This window comes from Chelon labrosus, assembly GCF_963514085.1.
Source record: "Chelon labrosus genome assembly, chromosome: 16".
Lineage (NCBI taxonomy): Eukaryota > Metazoa > Chordata > Actinopteri > Mugiliformes > Mugilidae > Chelon > Chelon labrosus.
The window spans coordinates 4,064,445-4,084,507 of NC_140349.1; the positions used below are offsets into that span (position 1 = coordinate 4,064,445).

The window sequence follows — 20,063 nt, forward strand, 5'->3', positions numbered from 1 at the left end:
TTTGAGCGATGTCAGAAAGCCAACAAGGCTCACCACAGCACAGACTGAAGGTGGAGAAATAGACTGGTTGACCTCAGCGTGTGAAAGCGGAGACAGGATGTGAGACTGGCGCTCCAGTGTTTCTGTACAGTATGTGTTTATTTGTGTACAAGTTGATCTTAAGATGTGTATTGTGGGACATATCTGTAGTGTGTGTGTGTGTGTGTGTGTGCATTCCTGTATTTCTGTGTGTTTGTACATGTCAGGCAAAACTGTGAAACGTCTGTGTGATTTAAAACAAATATTCACTCAGCACTATCACATCCAAAGTGACTTTTGGTGAATATGGGCAGAATTGAAGTCTCTGATTGAAACTGAGCTTTACTGTACCTGCCCTGCTCTGGTGCATATATGTGGCTTGGACCGTTGCCCACTTTGCTCCGGCACAGGGGTTCCTTTCTTACTTTATATCTGCATGTACAGTGGCAGCCATTGTGGACATCTTCTGTACCCGATCCTATATCACATTAGTGCTGCAGGAACATTTTAGATCATGTTCCAGATGAGATGATTGACTCTTATGGGGAACAGCTGCAGAGAATGGCTTCAATGTAAAATAAAACTCCTCTAGATTCAACAACATTGCATTCAGATTAGCTTTAAAAGGTCCTTTACTGTAATGATTAGAAAATGAAATGAAAACATGGGAGTTAACATGTGTAGAGAAAGCAGAAAACAACGTCAGATGTTGTGGTTTTGGTTCACAAGTGTCCCAGACCAGCTGGCTTAAAGATGAACGTGTCTAATGTACTGAACAAGGGGATATAAGTTATACTGCTGTGTCACATGTCAGTTAATCTAATCAGGTATTTGTGATGACGGTTTTCTTCTCTTGCTTCTCTTTTACTAGACCCAGTGGATGTGTTACGGGCTCTGCAGGTTCCCTCTCTCCCCGAGGGTGTGAAGAAAGTCCCGGGCTTCTGCACGTCCCGTCGCTCCAGCAGCCCCGATCATGCTTACCGCATCACCAAGAAGGCTCAGATCTCCGCCCCCACCAAGCAGCTCTTCTCAGGTAGGCCTCCGCTGGACCGGATGTCGGGGTGACTGAGAATCTGGACTCATGCAACTGTTTAATGGTTGTTACTTGTGTTGTATTTAAGAAAGATTGCTTGATTCAGAACAGGTCCTGCCTTTATCAGGGTTATTCTCTCAAACTTTGAACAGCTACAAGTAGACAAAGAAGACTTTTTACAACTTAAATGTCATAATAAATATGGTTTATAAAATAGTGAATTTGATATAAGTTTAGTTAGGTATTACTACAGTCAGTCTGAAATAAGATTTTGTTATGAAACAATTAACTAAAATGAAGGAATGATAGGCTGTGTATATTATAATTAAAATAGAACAAGCTATTAAAAGGAAATCCCAAATACAACCTTAATCTGATCCTGTTTTTATCTGTTTATTCATTTGTATTTTAGGCCTTTTTAAAGAAACTGATCCTTAACTCGAACGTTTCTTAATATTAATTAAAATTATCTGTATCTGACTGAAATATTACGTTATCTTCTTAGCCTGTTAGCAAATATTTTTGGCATAGTTACATTAAGTAATTATTCCTGTTTTCAAATGCAGTGGTACAGTATGTAGTTTTTATATTTATTATGGACATAATTAATCTTAATAGGATATGATGATTTAGTTGCTGTCTCACTTTGCCAATTAAACTATTTTGCTCTGGAAAAAAGGACATATTAATGTGGCATACCTTATTTTAAACCAGTAACACTGCATTGTGTTTAATATTCATGATGCATTCCAGTCTGGTATAAAACCCATACTTGACTTTACAGGTTGCCTTGTTATGTTTGGAAGTATTCTAAACCAAGCTCTCTGGAGTTAAGTGAGGCTGCTGTGCCCTCTGCTAGATTGCTTGTGGATATATAAAGTATATAATTACGTGTTGCAACGCAGGAGCGGAGTGAAACTGGCTGCAAGAGTCACAACAAATTAACTCTAGAAACGAGTCTGACACCCAGGAGTGAGGAAAGAAAGGAAAAAGTGGCACTTATGTGGTTGTGAAGAAATCCCTCAAAGTCAGAGTTGATTTTCAGCTCATTTTCTGAGGTTTAGCTGCTCTAGTGAAGCTGGGCACACCTGTTATTATGTCTTCACATCATATACAGTATGCCAGCTTTACATGGGGACTATGTTATATAGCCTTGACAGATTTCTTACTTTAATCACTTGTCATTACTGTAATTTTCACATGTTCTTTTCCATCTCACGTTCTGCACCATTCCTCTGTTTTTGTAGCTTTGTTCATCTTTCATCACTTGTTCATGAACGTGAAACTTATTTCATCTGCTCTCTCTCTTCCTTCACTTTCTCTTCTCTTTACTATCTGTCTTGGTAGATGAAGATAGATTCTGACACAATATCCCAGCCAGTCTATATACCTTCCTCAACTTTTCCAGACATGCCCAGTAGTATAACACATGTTTATGAGCTTATTGTTCCCTTCTTGTTCTCTCTCTCTTTCTTCATCAATAGGTCGTTTCCCAGAGAACTTTTCCATCATGGCTCTGGTTAAGGCTCAGGCTGGTCTGCAGGCCTTCCTCCTCTCCATCTACAGTGAGCAGGGCATCCAGCAGCTGGGCATTGAACTGGGACGTTCCCCTGTTTTCCTGTACGAGGATCAGAACGGCAAGCCAGCCCCTGAGGACTACCCACTGTTCAGAGGCGTCAACCTGGCTGATGGCAAGTCAGTAACCAGCAACAACCAGTTTGTGACTGGTTGAGATGACATGACTGGGGTCATGTGGGTTTGAGTGGTTGGGAATAGTATGTACACCGATCAGCCACAACATTAAAACCAGGGGAGAGGCCTCTGTGGATCATCCCACAGATACTTGATCAGTTTGAGAGCTAGTGAATTTGGAGGCCAGGTCAACACCTTGTGCTGTACTTCATGATTTTTTTTAGTTGTTCCTGCAAGGAGTGTTATTGCTATGGGGTGGGGGTGCCTGGTCTGGTCTAGGTGGGTGCTACATGTCTAAGTAACATCCACACCAATGAATGCCAGGTCCAGAAGTTTCCCAGCAGAACATTGAACTGTCACAAGATGGTTTAAATGTTATTCACTTCTCCTGTCAGATGTTTTAATGTTGTGGCTGATCGGTGTATGTCAGCGTTGCTCTGAAATGATAAATGATTTGGAGGTCGGACTGATATCTTTTTATTTACAGCTCTAGTCATGTTACACATTTATTTGCCTGCGGTTTGCACTCCTTGTCTCTAGGTGGCATCGCATCGCTTTCTCCGTTTCCAAGAAGAACGTGACCCTGCTGCTGGACTGCAAAAAGAAGATGACACGTCCTCTGCCCCGTGGCAACAACGCAGAGATCGACACCAATGGCATCACGGTGTTCGGAGCTCGTCTGCTTGATGAGGAGGTTTTCCAGGTGAGGACTGTGACAAGCATAATCAGGACGAAGGACAAACTATATTATTAGAGACTAGGAGGCTGATTACTGGTAACATTACATCTATTGGTCATTATTGGTCAATTAACACAACAGTGAGTTTAAGACACATCTGTTTTCTCTCCACAGGGAGACATCCAGCAGCTGCTGATCGCCTCCAACCCCCAGGCTGCCTATGACTTCTGTGAACACTACAGCCCTGACTGTGACTCCCCTCTGCCCAAGACCCAGGCTCAGGACCCCAACACATACGTGAGTAACACCACCAACGACACAAGCTCGTACACAGACGTATAAAATCAACCACCTGACCTTCTTCCTGAATAATTATCTGGAAACCCTCCTGCAGGGTACAATAAATGGCCTTTATACACGTATATATATATCACTCCCACTCTTTCCCCTCTTATAAAGTTTACTGCAGGAGGTGTTCATACAAAGTGAGAACATGGGCACACACAAATCCCATAGAACTCGCAAGACTACTGAATAGCCTACAGAGTGAGAAACCTCAGTCTGTCCCTGCTACTGTACGCTCACAACTCATTTATAAAACTAGGCTCATCCGTAGCTCCAGTACAACAGGCCCAAACAGAATCTGTGGACTTTCTTTCTCCTTTTTTTTTTTTTGGGTGCTTTTAACTATTGACTGAATTTGAATGATCTCAAAATGTGTTCTTTAGTTTAAATCTGTTTTTTTTTTTATAGAATGGGAGATAGCTTGAGATTTGGAAAATACATATATGAAGGCGAAATACTGAAAAATCAGGAAATGCCCACAAGACAGTCAGAGTTTATTGAATTACTATCACAGTTTTCACAGATACTTCTTTTAACTGCTCCTCCTAATGCACCATTTCCTCCCACAACCATCTCATTTGATTGTATGTCATCTATAGAACAGGATTTGTGCAAAGAAAACTGATAGAATATTAGAAAATATGGTCTAGTAGTAAGAAAACCTCTACTCTAAATGCACCAGAGCTCCCGGAAATGAAGTCCTCATGTTCAGTTTGGGTCATCAAAGTGCTTCTCTCCCTTTCTGTCCTTCCTCACGCATCCTCGTCATCAGCAACAGTTTGTATCCATCCGCCTTCCTCTTCACCTCAGTCTGTGTGTCCCCTGAGGTTACTAAAGGCAAATGGTATTGTCATAGTCATACCCTCCTATAGCTACACATTATTTATCATTGTAGACATTTCGATTGTTGCAGCAGATGATTAGCTGTCACTATTTGCTGCTTTACTGCATTGGAACACAGAAAGGTAGGGGTAAGGGGATGAATAATACAAGCAAGCATTCATTTTTCATCCCCCCCTCCTTTTTTTGGTGGACTGAAAGAAAGAGTTATTGTTCAGTACATAAAATATTTAAGCAGTTAAATTCTGATTGGTTTTCTGGTTAAATTGAGACAGAATCTGGCATGAAGATGGCTTAAGGTCGAGCCTTTTTTTTTGTCTTACTGAGACTGGTTGTGCACATTAGATGCATTATAAGCTTTGCAAGCTCTCCCTCATTCTTGGTCTCTTAAAAAACAACTGATATTTGGGAGCTGACACTTCCCCGACACCGGCTGCATTACATAGCTGTAGTAGCAAATGATTTTCATCTGCATTCATCCATCTAAAGTACATGATCTTTTTATTTTATTATTTTTTTATGAGTCTGCATGCCTAATCTTAAATTGGTCTAAATTGTCAGCCGCTGTACAGAGCTACAACACTTTGTGTCCCAAGCCCTGCCATGTTGATGCTGTTGATGTAGATGACTGCTTTTTGAATGAATATAAATCAACGTGGTTTTATTCATTGACGTCAACCGCTGCTTTATTCTTTGCAGTTTTCTCATTCATCAAGGTTACGTGAGTTTAGACGTCTTTTTTATCAAACCTTTCGAGCAGCGACGCAGACTTTGATGAATGAAAAAATGAAAGCTGTGCTTTTTGTCATCATGCCATTTGCTGTTCCTTGCTGTTTCACCAGTATTTTCCACCTTTGCTTTTATTCATCCCTCTGCGACTTTTGCAACCTCTCTTCATTATCCCTTGGAAATCCACTTTCCTTTCTCCCCCTCTTTTTGCATCCATCCCTTTTGCTTTCATCTACCTTTTCACTCGCTGCCTATACCTCTTTCCATTCTTCCCATCCTTCCATCTCTCTCAGTACTTTGATGAGGAGCAGGATGACCATGAATACCCCTATTATTATGAGGAAACAACAGGCATTCCCTCCTCTTCTGCGCCCCCCTCTCCCCCACCTTGGGCCCCCAACCAACAGGTAAAGAGGGAGCAAGAGAGAGGGAAAACACGAGCGGGGTTTGTGGAAGGGAAGGAGAATGAGAGAGAGAAAGACAATAACAGAGGTATAATCCATGCAGTTAGCTCACTAAATATTTGAGTGTCATAGCCGCTTATGTGACAAATTTTCTATTTAAAATGTTTTTCACCTCAATGCCTCTCTCATCCTTCATCACTCCACACCCCCCATTTTATTTACATCTGACTTTTTCTTTAATCCAGATTGACCTCTCACACGTCCACCTTCATCACACAGGATTACCTTGTGATTTTTTTTATTTTTATTTTTTTCCTCATGTCATTTACTCGTTGTCATATGTGTGTATGTGTGTTCACGTGTGGCCAAGTGGGGGCACTGGGTCAGTGCAGTGGGTGCAGCTGTGTTGTCATGCACACATGCAGTTCTCTCCTCCATTCATTCCTCTTTTATTATGTATGTCCTGTCATCTTCTACGTTAAATCTAACCTAAATGCATTTCCCCAAAGATTGTGAAAACCTTTTGAGAATTTAAGGTGGGCAAGATCCATAAAACTTGCTCAGCACATAATGGACTGTAAATAAAAAAAAAAAAATATGGCCGTTATATTTCAAACCAAACAATATTTAACACCCGTTTTGGAAGATTCATTTATTTTTTTGGGAGTTATGTCAGCAATGTCACTGGAGAAAGTTAATTGCCTTACATCATACATTTGCTAATTATATAAATTTGTCTCCTGAAACTGAGCACATGCAAATGCAAGTCAGTAGTCTTGTGTTTACCTGATCTTTCTCAAATAGTCTTATACGACTGTAGGTGGGGTTTGTCACAGAGTGTGTTAAGTGATGATCACATAATTGCATAACTGTTTGATTTCCAAATGCTTTTCTGTGGTTGTTTGAATTTCCTGACACTTAAAAGACAAACCCCAACCACTCAGCTTCACACTTGATCACAAAACAATATGGGTTTGCATACTATTTGACTCTACTGTTCTGTTACTTGCATGTTTTCTGTATCATCTCAGAGAATGTCATTGCATGTACCCACTGTTCTTCTGCATCATCTGTTTCAAGACCAATGTTTTCAGTCAGTTTGGGAATATCAGTGCACATGTCTTTGTGTTGGTTGAAGCATTCAAGGTTGTACATCTGACCTATGACATACACTTATGCCACAACCTGTCTCCCTATAAGTCTTCCTGTGTTCTGTATGGCATATCTTACGAGTATATATTCCCGTTGGTGGCCTTTTTTCCCTTCAAATTATTATACGTATGGATGTATTGTCTGTTTTCAGTTTTAATTTGCATGTATTGTTATTGTAGCAGCATGAGTGGTAAGAATTAGAAAGTTCAGTACTTGTCATTTTACAGTGTGTGACTAACATGCATTTGCATGCCAACCTGGCATCCACCCTACTTCTTTTGCATGGCTAAACAGCAGCAACCTTCTCTGCCTGATGGACTGCTCAGTCCACTGTAGCACTGCAGGTCAGTGCATCAGTGGTGTGTATGATTTTTGTGTGTGTGCCTGTCTCTCCAGTCTTTGTGTGTGTGTGTTCAGCAGCCAGCTTTACCTGACCAGCCACACCCTCAGTGCCTCTGCCAAACCACGGCCTCAAGTTCTTATTAGCACAAAGATGCTGCTTTGTCATTTAATATTGGGAATGGCATTACTGGAGAGATCAGCAAAAAAAACTTTACATTTTTTGGGTCAAAGAGAAGAAATTTCTCAAATGTTTTATGTGAAATTAGTGCTGTCTGTAGTTATAGCCTTGGTTCATTTTTAAATACGTTTTAAATTCTCTGCTGTATCCAGTAATGCCTGTACAGTCTCAGTAAATCATCCGAGCCTTAGCCATCTTTATGTAATTGTTTCTCAAAACATCCACTCTTGTCTTCTCTCTCCTTTTGTCCATCCCTTGTTTTTGCTTTTCATCCCCCTCCCAACCCCTCCATTTGTCTTTGTCATCTTCTACTCTTTTTCCCTGTCTTTGTCTAAATGCACTTTTACATACTAAACAACACTGCAATCAAACAATAATCACGGATATCAGAAGAAGGCACTCAATGGGAAAGCAGTACCCACTAAATCCCCTCTTGTAAAAGCCAGACCCACTCCACCTAAGCCAGCCAAAACTGGATCCAACAAACTTGTCATCAAGCCACCTATGCCCACCAAAGCCTCCAAGTCTTCCACAGCCAAGCCGTCTAAAGCAAAACCTAGCGCAGTAGAAATCCTCATGTCTAAAATCAAACCAACAGCACCAGCTAAATCTAAGCCCACATCTGCCCCAGCCAAGAATGGTAACGGTAAACCAGCTAATGGTGCAGCAAAAGCCAATGGCAATGAAAAAGCATCTGCAGCTAAATCTAATGGCAAAGCCACAGCTGAGGCCAAGCCCACAGCTCAGGTGAAAGTGAATGGCAATGGCAATGGCAAGGTTGTAGCTGACAAGAAAGTCAACGGTAATGGAAATGCAAAAACCTCAGCGGAAAAGAAAGCGAATGGAAATGGAAAAGTCACTGTTGTGTCTAAGGCAAATGGAAACGGCAAATCTACAGTTGAGAAGAAAGCCAACGGAAATGGCAAAACTACCATTGTGGTTAAAGAGGTTAAAATCTTAAACGTTAATGGCAAGGCTGAGAATAAAGTCAATGGTGAGGCTAAGACTAATGGCAAAGTTACTACTGTGCTTGGAAAGAAAGCTGTTAGTAATGGGGCTGCAAATCAGGCAAGAATTGAAACCACTACAAAAACAAAGACTGAGAAAGTTGTAAAAGTAGAAAAGACTGTGGTCGGTGCAGCTAAATCAGCTGTCAAAGTAGAAGCTACTAAGACACCTAAACCCACAAAAGCATCAAAACCAGCACCTACTAAGCTGGCCAAAGCTGTGTCTACCAAAGCTTCAGCAGTAAAAACCCAAGCAAAGGCAGAGGTCAAAGTTAAAACTGTGGTCACCAAAGTCCCCCTGGTCAAATCAACAGTGAGCAAAGTAGACAAGACTGTCATCAAAAAGGTTTCCATGCCGACGAAAGTAGCTCCAACATCTACCAGTGTCCGGCCCACTCCACCCAGGCCCACGAAGTCCAAGGTGCTTGTGGACATTAATGTCAAATCTCAGCACAAACCTTTCCCACCGTTTGGCAAGACTGCGCTGAGTGGAACTGCCGTCCCAGCGAAGAAAATTACCAACGGTTATCAACAGGTACAACAGAAGGGCTCATGTTTGGGTCGGAATGTCCAGAGTCGTATGTACCACCTCTCCCATCTCATTACCAGCTCTTTCCATCATCCAGGATCTGCAGCAAAATTGATGTTAAACTGAATGTTTTTACATTTGAACCCTCAACACAAGTGGAGGTTCAAACGTATGAATAGTTTGATCTTTCAAAATGTCACTGGCTTTGTGCATTTTGATGCAAATCCTTGATGGTGCTTAATCTGGTCTTCAGAATGGATGTTGGTTCATACCAAGCTGGCCGCCTTCTCCTCTGTTCATATATCATATGATCTTCATGATCACTCCAACCTCTCTATATGATATGACACAGCAGTGCGCATTGAAGCATGGCTAATTGTAAAGTTTCATTGTTCTTTACTGCACTTCATACTCCTACCCTCAAGCTGCTGAAACTGGATCTCAGAACCTGAATACACGCCAGCACTCCGTCTCTTTCTTTTCAGGAAAACCGCTATGGTCAAATAAATGAGCATGGATATCTATGGCACAATTTGAAATTGCTAAAACACCAATACTATCACATTTTACACATGTGCAACACAACAAAACTCCCCTGTCAGTCATTTCCTCTCTTTGTTTTTTAAGCACCTGTGTTTTCTCTCTGACGTCTGTCTTCCTGTCTTGTCATATTTTGAATCAAATATGAAAAAAGCAGCTTCACAGAAATTAAGAGTAAGCTTTCATTAGAAGTTCAGTTTAATTATGTAGTCTACCGTGACATCAACATTCTTCATTATTGGGAGACATTCATGGTCAATAGTGGGCTTTTGAGCACTTATAGCGCGGGTTCACAGTTAAATTGAATTCACTAACTCATATTCTGTGAGGCTGTCATTTGGGGTTGTCTATCTGTTTTCTAGTCTTGGGTGAAACTAGACATCCCAAAGCATCAAGTTATGATGTTTTCATCTAGAGGGATGGATAGAGGCTCCAGATAAGAGCTTACTTCACCCTTTCATGAATCTTGGCTTTCTGAGCTTTAAAAAGCAAAAAATGGTTCAACAGATAAGTGAAAAGAAATTTCAGGAAAGTAGTCTCACTGACTCTCTAAATCTTGCTTCTAGCAAAATTTATAGTCACTGAAATTCCTGAAACTTCTTTTCTAAAGTGGATCTTTGCAACTTCAAAAATGTGAGTTGCCAGTAAAAAAAAAAAATATTATTTGCCTCTGGCAATCACAATTTTATGATGTGTTCCATTTTCTTCTTTTAACTCATCATCATCATCATCCAGAAGCAGATTTTGAACTAACCACGCTCTTCCAATCAAATCTGCTTACTTCCTTCCTGCTCCCCATTTCCTGTCAACTTGACCAATCAGGATGTAGACACTGAATATTCTGAGGCTGGCCACACCCCTACAGAGACTGATTATTACTATGAGGAGACGGTCCCACTGCCCGAGGGTGAGGTGATTGGACAAGAAGAGAACTCTGTTCAGGTAAAAAAGAAAATGACACACATGAAGACACGCGCATAACAGTCAAAGAAGACTCAAAGAAAAATCTCCAGATAGATTTGATTTTTGCAGTTAAACATATCAACACACAGTGACAACAACAAGAATCATCATCTTTAAAGTGTAATACCTGTGTGGTGGTGAGCCCAGTCTTTGTAGTTTAACCAAGTAGCTCCGTGTCTCTCTTACACTTTTCTAACCACAGGTCACTGTTTTGTTGGCACTGACGCCACAAGACACAAGAAAACATCCCTTTCAAAAGAGAATGCACCACATTCATTTGCTTGTACCAGCAAACATTTTTATGTGGCTCCCTTTGTTCCCTAACAGCAAGATCCTGGTTTTGTTCTCATCTCAAGGACCTTGGTTGATCTGGTTGTCCTCTTGACATGAGAACAAACATCTTGTGAGAAAGGGATCCACATATGAATATTTGACGTGCACTTTTAGCCACGGCAACAAAAGAAGATGAATATAATGCATTCTTGTTTGAGAGAAACATCTAACTGAAGTAGAGAATACAGTAGTTGCTGTGAGATAGTTTGCAGCCCAGTTGGGGAACAGTCAGAATTGGAGAATGATTCTCTCACACCTGTGATCTGTTTCATTAAATCCCATTGTTTTGACAATAATATATATTGTCATCATTACCATTGTATCTGTGTTAGACTTTGATGAGCGGTTTCTAATGCTGATGTCTTGGAGAGAAATTTTGGATAGATGTATTCATTCATATTTACCCTTTCATATGAGATGACAGTACAGTATAATCACACTGGATTTATATTTGTTTTGCATGGTAAGTAAAAAAAGAAAAGGGTTTGCTTTGCGTAGCGTAGCACATAGCAGCAGTTTGTTTTTACAAAGTGTTTCATATCAGTTCTGTGTGTCCAGGGACCATGCAACCATGACCTTTGGATTAAAAGTGTCCCTTCTCTTCATGCCAAAGTTTGACTATTTGAAGAGATTATTTGGTTGCAGGTCTTCACACAAAAAACCTGATGATGATATACTTTGCTAGAAACGTGTTTATAAGCTAAACCGTAGATGGTTAACAGATTTGTGGTCGCAGGATAAGCTTGCTAATCCATATTTCACCTGAGAAAAATCAGACCACAGCATGAAGGACAGACAGAATCCCCACAGTCTGCCTGATGTCTTTTTGTAATCTGTCCGTATGTCACTGTTTATTTACAAAAGGTAAGACTCACTTCTTTCTATATGCCCCCTCTTTCACTCCCCCTGTTGGTTCATCCTGTGTTTCTCTTTTATTAACATCTTGCACATCTCTCCCTCCTCATCTGATTCTTTCTTCCTTCTCTTGCACCTTTTTTTTTTTCCTTTGCTTACTTCTCTATCTATCCCATTGCTACTCTGTCTGTTCCGTTGTGACGAACCCATCTCAGCCCCACGTGGAAGCTACATTGGTGGGAGAAGAGGTAGATGGCACCAAGGCAGCGGGTGCGGGCGAAGAGGTCTTCACTGAGGAGTATGTGACTGGGGACGTGGGCCTTAAGGAATACGACTATTCCTACAGGGACTACAATGAGCCAATGCCAGAGACTGGAGAGATTGATGCCAATATGGGCCCCGCCCTGTCCGCTGTGACAGACGAGGGAGGCGTAAGTTGCTTTGCTTCAGAGAAAAAAAACTATATGTTTCAACCAACTCTGACTCTTAGTCTTTGTCAAATTGTATTCAGTGTCCTCTCAAATGACTTGCTTGAGTTTGCCATCTGTCACAGGCCATTACGGAAAGAGATTTTGGATCATTTTAACACGTATGGTAGAAATGGGACATAGCCATCACTTTAACAGTGGACCATTGATAGCCGTGAAAATGTATAATCAGTTAGAACTCTTATATTTATAGCAGGCAAACTCAAACAGTCATAGAGAAACATATATTTGAATGCATTTCAAGACTTAGTCCGCATATCTGTGGTTGAAATGGGTTTTATTTTATGTAGTGCATAATGAGCAGCTCAGGACCCTGTGAAGAAAAGCTCTTCTTCCTGGTGGAACCCACTGGGGATCCTAATGAGCAGTAACATGAGCACATCATGTCACAAACGCTGCATATAGAGGCATTTGGAAATGCAACCGTAACACACTGCTGCATTTTTTTAAAATGTATTTAATGCCGTTTATTTCGGTTTATGCCGTCATTTAGTGGTGTTAAACCCAGATGATTTTCTATCTACGGGAAAAGGACCGGCAGTTTGGAGAACCACTCAAATCAATGGTGTTTGGATGAAATCTTATGCTGTTACCACAAGAGAAACTGGTTTTCATCTCATCATGCTATCTGAACAGCACTGGTATAATAATGTGTGGTAATAATGTGGTTGTCTTTCTCAGATATTTTATCTGGATTGGACAGGATTGTCTTTCTCAGTGCATGCAGTCAAAACTCTATGACTGTCTTTTATTTTTTGTTCTTGGTTAATATGTGAGTACCTCTGTGCTGACTGCCTTGTGTTGTTGGCTACATGTGTGTTTTCCTCAGGCTGCCGTTAGAGGCCAGAAAGGAGAGAAGGGAGAGCCAGCTGTCTTGGAGCCTGTGAGTTATTAACTGTCTTTAAACAGCTTTATCTGACCAGATGTATTTAAACTGTATTTAAACTATGAATTTTAGAATACTCCTCTGGCAGAATAGGAAAATATTAACTAAAATAGGAAACAAGAAAGTAGGGATGCACAGTAATTTTGCTGGATATTACAGTACAGTTTTTGCAGGAGCTAGGGATGCCACTCAGCAGCAGAAGTAAGAGGAGAAAATGAATGACCCCAGTCTCAAAAATCATTTACATAGTACATCGTTTCATGTAGGATGTTTTAGTTGGGGAAATTATACTGCAGACTTACTATATATGTCCATTTTTTAAGGTGTTTGGCTTCATGCATTTGTATATTTTACGTAAATATTCTGATATTTTCAGGGTATGTTGATTGAAGGACCTCCAGGACCTGAGGGACCTGCTGTAAGTTAATGATGATAATTCTTGCTTCTTGTTTTCTGAAATGCATTTTACTTAGGCTACTCTTAATATTTACTAACTCTGAAGTTTGTTTAGGTCGATACCTTAATTATTGGACTGTAATTTTCTTGTAGTTAGGCAGAAACCAACTAACCAGCACATTGTATTTCTTTATTTGATGTGTGGTAAAGATTTCATAGGCAACAAACCAAAATTCAGTTTCCACCCAAGAATACTTTTACATTCCCTCTCCTCCTCTCACAGGGCCCTACTGGACCCCCTGGCCCATCTGGACCTCCTGGCTCTGTTGGGGACCCTGGAGAAAGGGTGAGTGTTTTCCATTTTTCTCAAGAAGTGCGGGTTTGTGAAGACGTCCGTCTGAAAGAAGCCCATTTCTTTTCCGGTGTTCCCTCACACCGTTCCATCTCTCCATGCTGCAGGGTGTTCCTGGTAGGGCTGGTTTGCCTGGAGCTGATGGAGTCCCTGGACCTCCTGGAACCTCAGTCATGCTGCCTGTAAGTCATGCTTAACTTTTGATCCTTTATGATAACACACACTATCTGGATGGTCAGAAATATGAGAGGTTTGCCTCATCATCTGAATGCTTTTTCTTGTGTTTTTTTTTTTCAGTTCCGCTTTGGTCAGAGTGGAGGAGATAAAGGTCCTTCCGTTTCTGCACAAGAAGCCCAAGCAGCAGCTATCCTGTCTCAGGCCAGGGTCAGTTATGGCCTTGATTTCACATTTTCCCTATGCATTTAGTTTCTAGAGAATTCATATCAGTGGATTCTTTGCAGTCACTCTGTTTTGTCACATTTTAAGGACCTTGTGTCCATAAATTATAACAAAATGCATGCACATATGATTTGGTAAATATCATTACTTTAAGAACACAAATACAACAGAGGAAATATTGTTGCAGAAGAGAAGTAACTGCATCAACTGCACTTCATGCCCTTTCCTCTACTTCCTCGTCATAAGCAGCCATGTCCCTTCATTATGGTTGATTCATGACCTTTTGTCTCTAGATGGCTCTGAAAGGACCTCCTGGGCCGATGGGATTCACTGGACGCCCTGGACCACTGGTATGTTCAAATCATGAGTTTGTTGTCTCCATTGCTATCGCTGTTTACTTGAATTTTATTCTTTTGATCCTTATCAGTTCCAAAAACAACTGTTATTCTACTTCTCTCTTTATATGACATTATCATTCAAAGGCCTGAGATGATGAAAAGGTTTGTGATGATGTGTGTGTTTGTTTCAGGGAAGTCCAGGAAGTCCTGGTTTTAAAGGAGAGAGTGGAGATCCTGGTCCTCAGGTGAAACACTTACACTTGTACCAAACTTGACCTCTGACCTCACATCATAGTCAGAGTCATTAAAACTATTTGTATGTGAAATACTGTAAGACCACATTTATGCCAAGTATTCATCACAGGCATTTCATTTATTTGTCAGGGCCCTAGGGGACCCCAGGGTTTGATGGGACCTCCAGGCAAATCAGGAAGAAGAGTAAGTACAAACATCTTTTTATTAATGGTTGTTTCTCAAAGAATAATGCTCTTTGAGGGCAAGCTACTATTTTAAAAACTTTTTATTTGTTAAGTGTTGGACTGTCTCCCATGTACAGTGTCACTCTAAAAGTCATCTTCCTCTACTGCTAACAGGGCCGTGCTGGAGCTGATGGTGCCAGGGGAATGCCTGGAGAGTCTGGGTCTAAGGTAACCTCTTTCTAGACATTAAACATGCCTTTTCTGTGCACCTAAAACCTCAGCTGTATGGAAATCAAAACTTTAAATATATTATAATGGTATCAACTCCATTTGTGATGCATTTTTATCTTCTACAATACAGTAATATTCCTCACGTGCCTGTGTGTCTCTCTCGCAGGGTGACCGTGGCTTTGATGGTCTTCCTGGTTTGCCTGGTGACAAAGGACACAGGGTGAGTCAAACAATCCCAGTAGTAGGATAAGAGAAAGAGACTGTCATTAATTATTCATAAATAACGGTTGTTGTTGTTGCTGTTGTAGTGCTAATATTCAGAATATTCTGATTCCTTACTCCTTCGCTCTTTCATCTTGTCAGGGTGACACAGGACCAATGGGACCACCAGGAAGCCAAGGAGAGGACGGAGAGAGGGTATGCATGCAGTAGCTATAAGAATCTGAAATGATTCCAAGACGTGTTGCATTGTCTCAGTGAACATCATCATCATCATCATGTTTTCTTCCTTGACGTCCTTGTTGTCTCTGTGCATTTGTAGGGAGATGATGGAGACGTTGGACCCAGGGGTCTCCCAGGTGAACCAGTGAGTGTTTCCATGACAACCCAACTGATTTTACATATTAATATTTATTTTTATATTTTTATGTAATTCGTGCTTCTAATTTCTGTGTTGTAGATTGTTTTCCAAAATAGGGTAGAGTGTCTTATAGCATTGCCTTTGCTCATGATGTTTTACAATAATCAAACCTGAGATTTTTCACCAAGGTGTGATCCAATGGTGGTTTAAGAGTTGGCACTGTCGTTTTTTTTGTTTTTTGTTTGATTTTTTTTGCATATACTCCACATATCCATGAGGTTTTCTTAGTTTATGCATATTGTTATTCTGGATGTCAAATCCTGCTATCTTCATTTTCATTTACAGGGTAGAACATGTATTTTTATTTCTGCTTGCGTGTGTCTTTGTCTCTGATGTGTCTTTGTCTGTACATCTTCTAGGGACCTCGTGGTTTGCTTGGTCCCAAAGGTCCTCCTGGAATCTCTGGACCTCCTGTGAGTAAAAACAAATTCAAACCACACTCGCCTGCTATTATTTTAGCAGCATTGTTTTATGCTGCTCTGACCACTTAACACCCACAGCACCTCCTGAAACAACACCCCAGATACAGCCGGATATAAAGACGGGGATGTCCAGTAATCTAAAAATGAACATGTAATGTTCCTGCAATTGCCTCAAAATACCACCAAGATAAATCCATATGACAGTCACAGCATTATATTTATATGTTCTAGGGGTGTTGTTCTAAAGTTGTAAAGTATTTCACCAATTTAACAATCTTTTATCTAAAAGATCAAAACCTATGCACTAGAACATGATGCATTTTATTCCATAAATGTGTCGTCCTGGTCAGAACCTGATGCCAGTTGAACTTGGGTGTGTTATGCTCAACATAACAGCTCATTACTCAGCTACTCTAGGCTGCAGTCTTTTCACAAGACTTGTAAATAAATATTATGTCAAACATTATTGGACATATGTTTGTAAAAATGGTGGATGTCCCCTTTAGGCACCAGCATATAAGTGTCAGTTGATTCCAATAAATGTAAAGACAATCTATTATAAGTTGTGATTGACATCTGTGCTTAAACTGTTTTTAATGTTTTCTTTTTCATCCTCAGGGTGTACGTGGAAATGATGGATCCCAAGGTCCCAAGGGAAACTTGGTCAGTAATAGTTACCATGCTGTTATGATATAATCATCATAACTCATTATAGTAACTAGAACATGTCTGCATAGATTGTGGCAATAGTCAGCATCTTCTTCTGTCTGTGTCTCTCAGGGTCCCCAAGGAGAACCAGGACCTCCAGGTCAGCAGGGAACCCCAGGAACTCAGGTGAGAGATATATGACATGTCTTATTTACCACTTTCACTAAATAACTGTGCCCTAACGGGATATTGAGTTGTTTCTTTTTTTTTTTTGCAGGGAATGCCAGGACCTCAGGGAGCCGTTGGCCCCCCAGGAGAGAAGGTAAAGCGACCGTGACTACATAGAAATAAAATAAATATAAATTAACCGTGTATACAATGTGATAGAAAAAGTAACTTCACCAAGGAAATCTGTTCAAAATGCAGTAGTCTCTGGACTAATAGATCGACTATGATTTTTACTTGTGAAACTCTTTGTATTAGTTGTGTCACTCATAATGCACGATAGACATTACAGTTATAAAAATAGAGTATGGAAGTTTTATTTGATGGGACAAATGGAGGGGCCAGTTTCTTTATTTCTACTTTACGTTTTCCCTCAGAGTGAAACTCATGCATGTCTTAAAAGTAATTTTAAAATAGTTTTGCAGTATAAATTGACAAATGAACACTTGAAAAACACATAAATATCATCAAGTTATTGTAAATGTGTGTTGATATTTTTAGTGAGATAGTCTGGGAGCTATGAGCAGATGCAGTATTTAAAATGTTATCTTCATGCAGTGAGCTTTATGTCTGGTTACTCTGTGACTGAACAAATAAACAGAGGAGGATCTCTAGCTCTCTTTTTAATTCAACATCATACAACTTATACTACTCTCACATCTGTCTGTTGAATAAGAATCTGCAGTCAGCATCTTGTTATAGCTTTGTATGAACCCTGGATACAGCTTAGCTCTGTTCACAGGTCAAAACAAAACACGGTCACCACCTGTAAAGCTCTCTGAGTAACACAGACTCTGCCCTTGTGATGTTAACAGCTGAATTATCTTTGATGTTACACAACCTTCTTCTTCCTACTTGATCACTTTTTCTTTCTCCCCAGGGTCCGACCGGAAAACCAGGTCTGCCAGGAATGCCCGGAGCTGATGGTCCTCCTGTATGTTTGTCTTATTTTTCTTTGTCTTTATTATATTAGAGCTGAATTAAGTTGGATCTTCCTTATTGGATGTCCTTCCTAAGGTTTGAGCTCTCTGTCTTGCTTTCTCAGGGTCATCCAGGAAAGGAGGGGCCACCTGGCACCAAAGGAAACCAGGTCGGTGTCAAACAAAACTCAGTCACAACACATCCCTTCTATCTAGCAAACGCCATGTTCGACATATTATTATCACACATAGCAGATATTTGCTATGTCTGAAAGGCACATTTACAGTAAATTTATTGGTGCAACTAGTTTTTCATTTTAAAATAATTCCCAATATATTTACTCATGTGTCCATTGTGCTGTGAACTTATCCTTCTTTCTTTGACCTTCTCCAGGGTCCCAATGGTCCCCAGGGAGCTATTGGCTATCCTGGTCCTCGTGGTATCAAGGTCAGTTTTTTTATTTTTGTTTTTGAATGTGAGGTCTGAAAACGTTTCTTTATTTCTGTGGTGATTTTGTTTCGCATGTGCAGATAAACTGATCCAATTTATGACTTTTTGCTCCCCAAGTATACCTTACACCCAAATTATCAATGTATTGATCATTTAACGCTTTGATTGCAGGGAGCTCAAGGGATCCGTGGACTGAAGGGCCACAAGGGAGAAAAGGTATCACAGTTTAATCCACATAGTATATTCAAAAAAGTGTCCAAAAATTTAAAACTGGGTTGATATTATATCGAACTATGTTCTGCATTTTTTTGTTTCTAGGGAGAAGATGGTTTCCCAGGAATTAAAGGAGATTTTGGTACCAAGGGAGAGAGGGTAAGATGGGATCACAATGAATGAATGAAAAAGATAATCAATATATTCATTCTGCTTCTCATCGTTTTGTCCATTAGTTGCATTTTCTGAGTTTTAACCTGTTATATATATGTTGCATAATTTTGTTCTGATGGTTTTGCTTTGCCTCAGGGCGAGGTTGGGGTACCCGGACCCAGAGGAGAGGATGGCCCAGAGGGGCCCAAGGGTCGTTTTGGACCTCCTGGTGAGATTGGACCAATCGGACTTGTTGGAGAGAAGGTACGAGTCATTCAGTTTACATGATTGGATTTTTGTTCTTCAGGTCATCATTTCCTCCTTTAGTTTTCATTTGAAGAAAATCTTACAGACTTTTCTGATTTTTTTCTGCACTATGCAATTTTTCATTTTTTTTTAACCAATTTTGCATTTTCTTAAACTTAATAATGCATTTGGCAGTGGAGTGTCATAGTGCTGCCCTCTTGTGGTCATAGCTGCACTTGAATGAGATTTTCTCACATAAAATGTATTTTATTATTTTATTCTGTATAGTATCTGAACAAACTACTACTATTTAGTTTCAGAAAGATGTTTTGGCATTCATTTTACTGCAATTACTACAGCGCATGAGTATAGTGTCAGCAGCCTCTTTCTTGCCCTTGATATTACATCATATCCCAAATTTAAACAATCATCACCTGTAGGTTTGTAGCTCGCTTTGTTGTGATGAGGGTAAAAACCGTTACAGCTGATTAATAGTGTTGTTGTGGATTCTCAGGGTAAACTTGGTGTTCCTGGACTTCCTGGATATCCTGGAAGACAAGGACCCAAGGTAAGAGAAATACTGCACATTTACAGCATCTATCATATAAATGGATTTATATCACTATCCCTCTGTATAGTGAGAAACACTGCTCATGATGATTTGCCTTTTAGGGATCTCTTGGATTCCCCGGATTCCCCGGTTCTAACGGCGAGAAGGGAACAAGGGTAAGACTGAAATATACTTTGGAAGAGTTTATATCACAAGTCAAGACTGTCAGCGTGGCTATGAACGATAGGCGATCAGAGCAGTGATTGGCTGAATACTTCCTTACATATATAAGCTAGAGTGATGGATGCTGTACAGTTCATCTCTGTTTGATTTTGTCTGTATCTGTTTCTTTTTTCAGGGTCTTACTGGTAAACCAGGGCCAAGAGGACAAAGAGGACCAACGGTACCATTTTATCTTAATTCAATTAATATTCTACGCAGACTTTT

General features: G+C 40.3%; 1 protein-coding gene across 4 annotated transcripts in view; it reads left to right on the forward strand.

Annotated features, from left to right (window-relative positions):
- Positions 1–20,063, forward strand: part of col11a2 (collagen, type XI, alpha 2) — a 41,853-nt gene that overhangs the window by 10,919 nt on the left and 10,871 nt on the right. The window contains exons 2-33 of one of the 4 annotated variants that reach the window (XM_084563047.1): positions 890–1,051; positions 2,536–2,746; positions 3,284–3,446; positions 3,597–3,719; positions 7,803–8,954; positions 10,311–10,430; positions 11,855–12,070; positions 12,957–13,010; positions 13,390–13,431; positions 13,693–13,755; positions 13,869–13,943; positions 14,059–14,145; positions 14,454–14,510; positions 14,690–14,743; positions 14,883–14,936; positions 15,092–15,145; positions 15,315–15,368; positions 15,512–15,565; positions 15,690–15,734; positions 16,148–16,201; positions 16,829–16,873; positions 16,991–17,044; positions 17,136–17,180; positions 17,964–18,017; positions 18,129–18,173; positions 18,398–18,451; positions 18,626–18,670; positions 18,773–18,826; positions 18,977–19,084; positions 19,581–19,634; positions 19,739–19,792; positions 19,975–20,019. In XM_084563047.1, coding sequence (XP_084419173.1) covers positions 890–1,051; positions 2,536–2,746; positions 3,284–3,446; positions 3,597–3,719; positions 7,803–8,954; positions 10,311–10,430; positions 11,855–12,070; positions 12,957–13,010; positions 13,390–13,431; positions 13,693–13,755; positions 13,869–13,943; positions 14,059–14,145; positions 14,454–14,510; positions 14,690–14,743; positions 14,883–14,936; positions 15,092–15,145; positions 15,315–15,368; positions 15,512–15,565; positions 15,690–15,734; positions 16,148–16,201; positions 16,829–16,873; positions 16,991–17,044; positions 17,136–17,180; positions 17,964–18,017; positions 18,129–18,173; positions 18,398–18,451; positions 18,626–18,670; positions 18,773–18,826; positions 18,977–19,084; positions 19,581–19,634; positions 19,739–19,792; positions 19,975–20,019 — 3,551 coding nt within the window. The remainder of the gene's footprint in view (positions 1–889; positions 1,052–2,535; positions 2,747–3,283; positions 3,447–3,596; positions 3,720–7,802; positions 8,955–10,310; positions 10,431–11,854; positions 12,071–12,956; positions 13,011–13,389; positions 13,432–13,692; positions 13,756–13,868; positions 13,944–14,058; positions 14,146–14,453; positions 14,511–14,689; positions 14,744–14,882; positions 14,937–15,091; positions 15,146–15,314; positions 15,369–15,511; positions 15,566–15,689; positions 15,735–16,147; positions 16,202–16,828; positions 16,874–16,990; positions 17,045–17,135; positions 17,181–17,963; positions 18,018–18,128; positions 18,174–18,397; positions 18,452–18,625; positions 18,671–18,772; positions 18,827–18,976; positions 19,085–19,580; positions 19,635–19,738; positions 19,793–19,974; positions 20,020–20,063) is intronic. The other 3 variants (XM_084563048.1, XM_084563049.1, XM_084563050.1) reach the window with 3 other exon arrangements.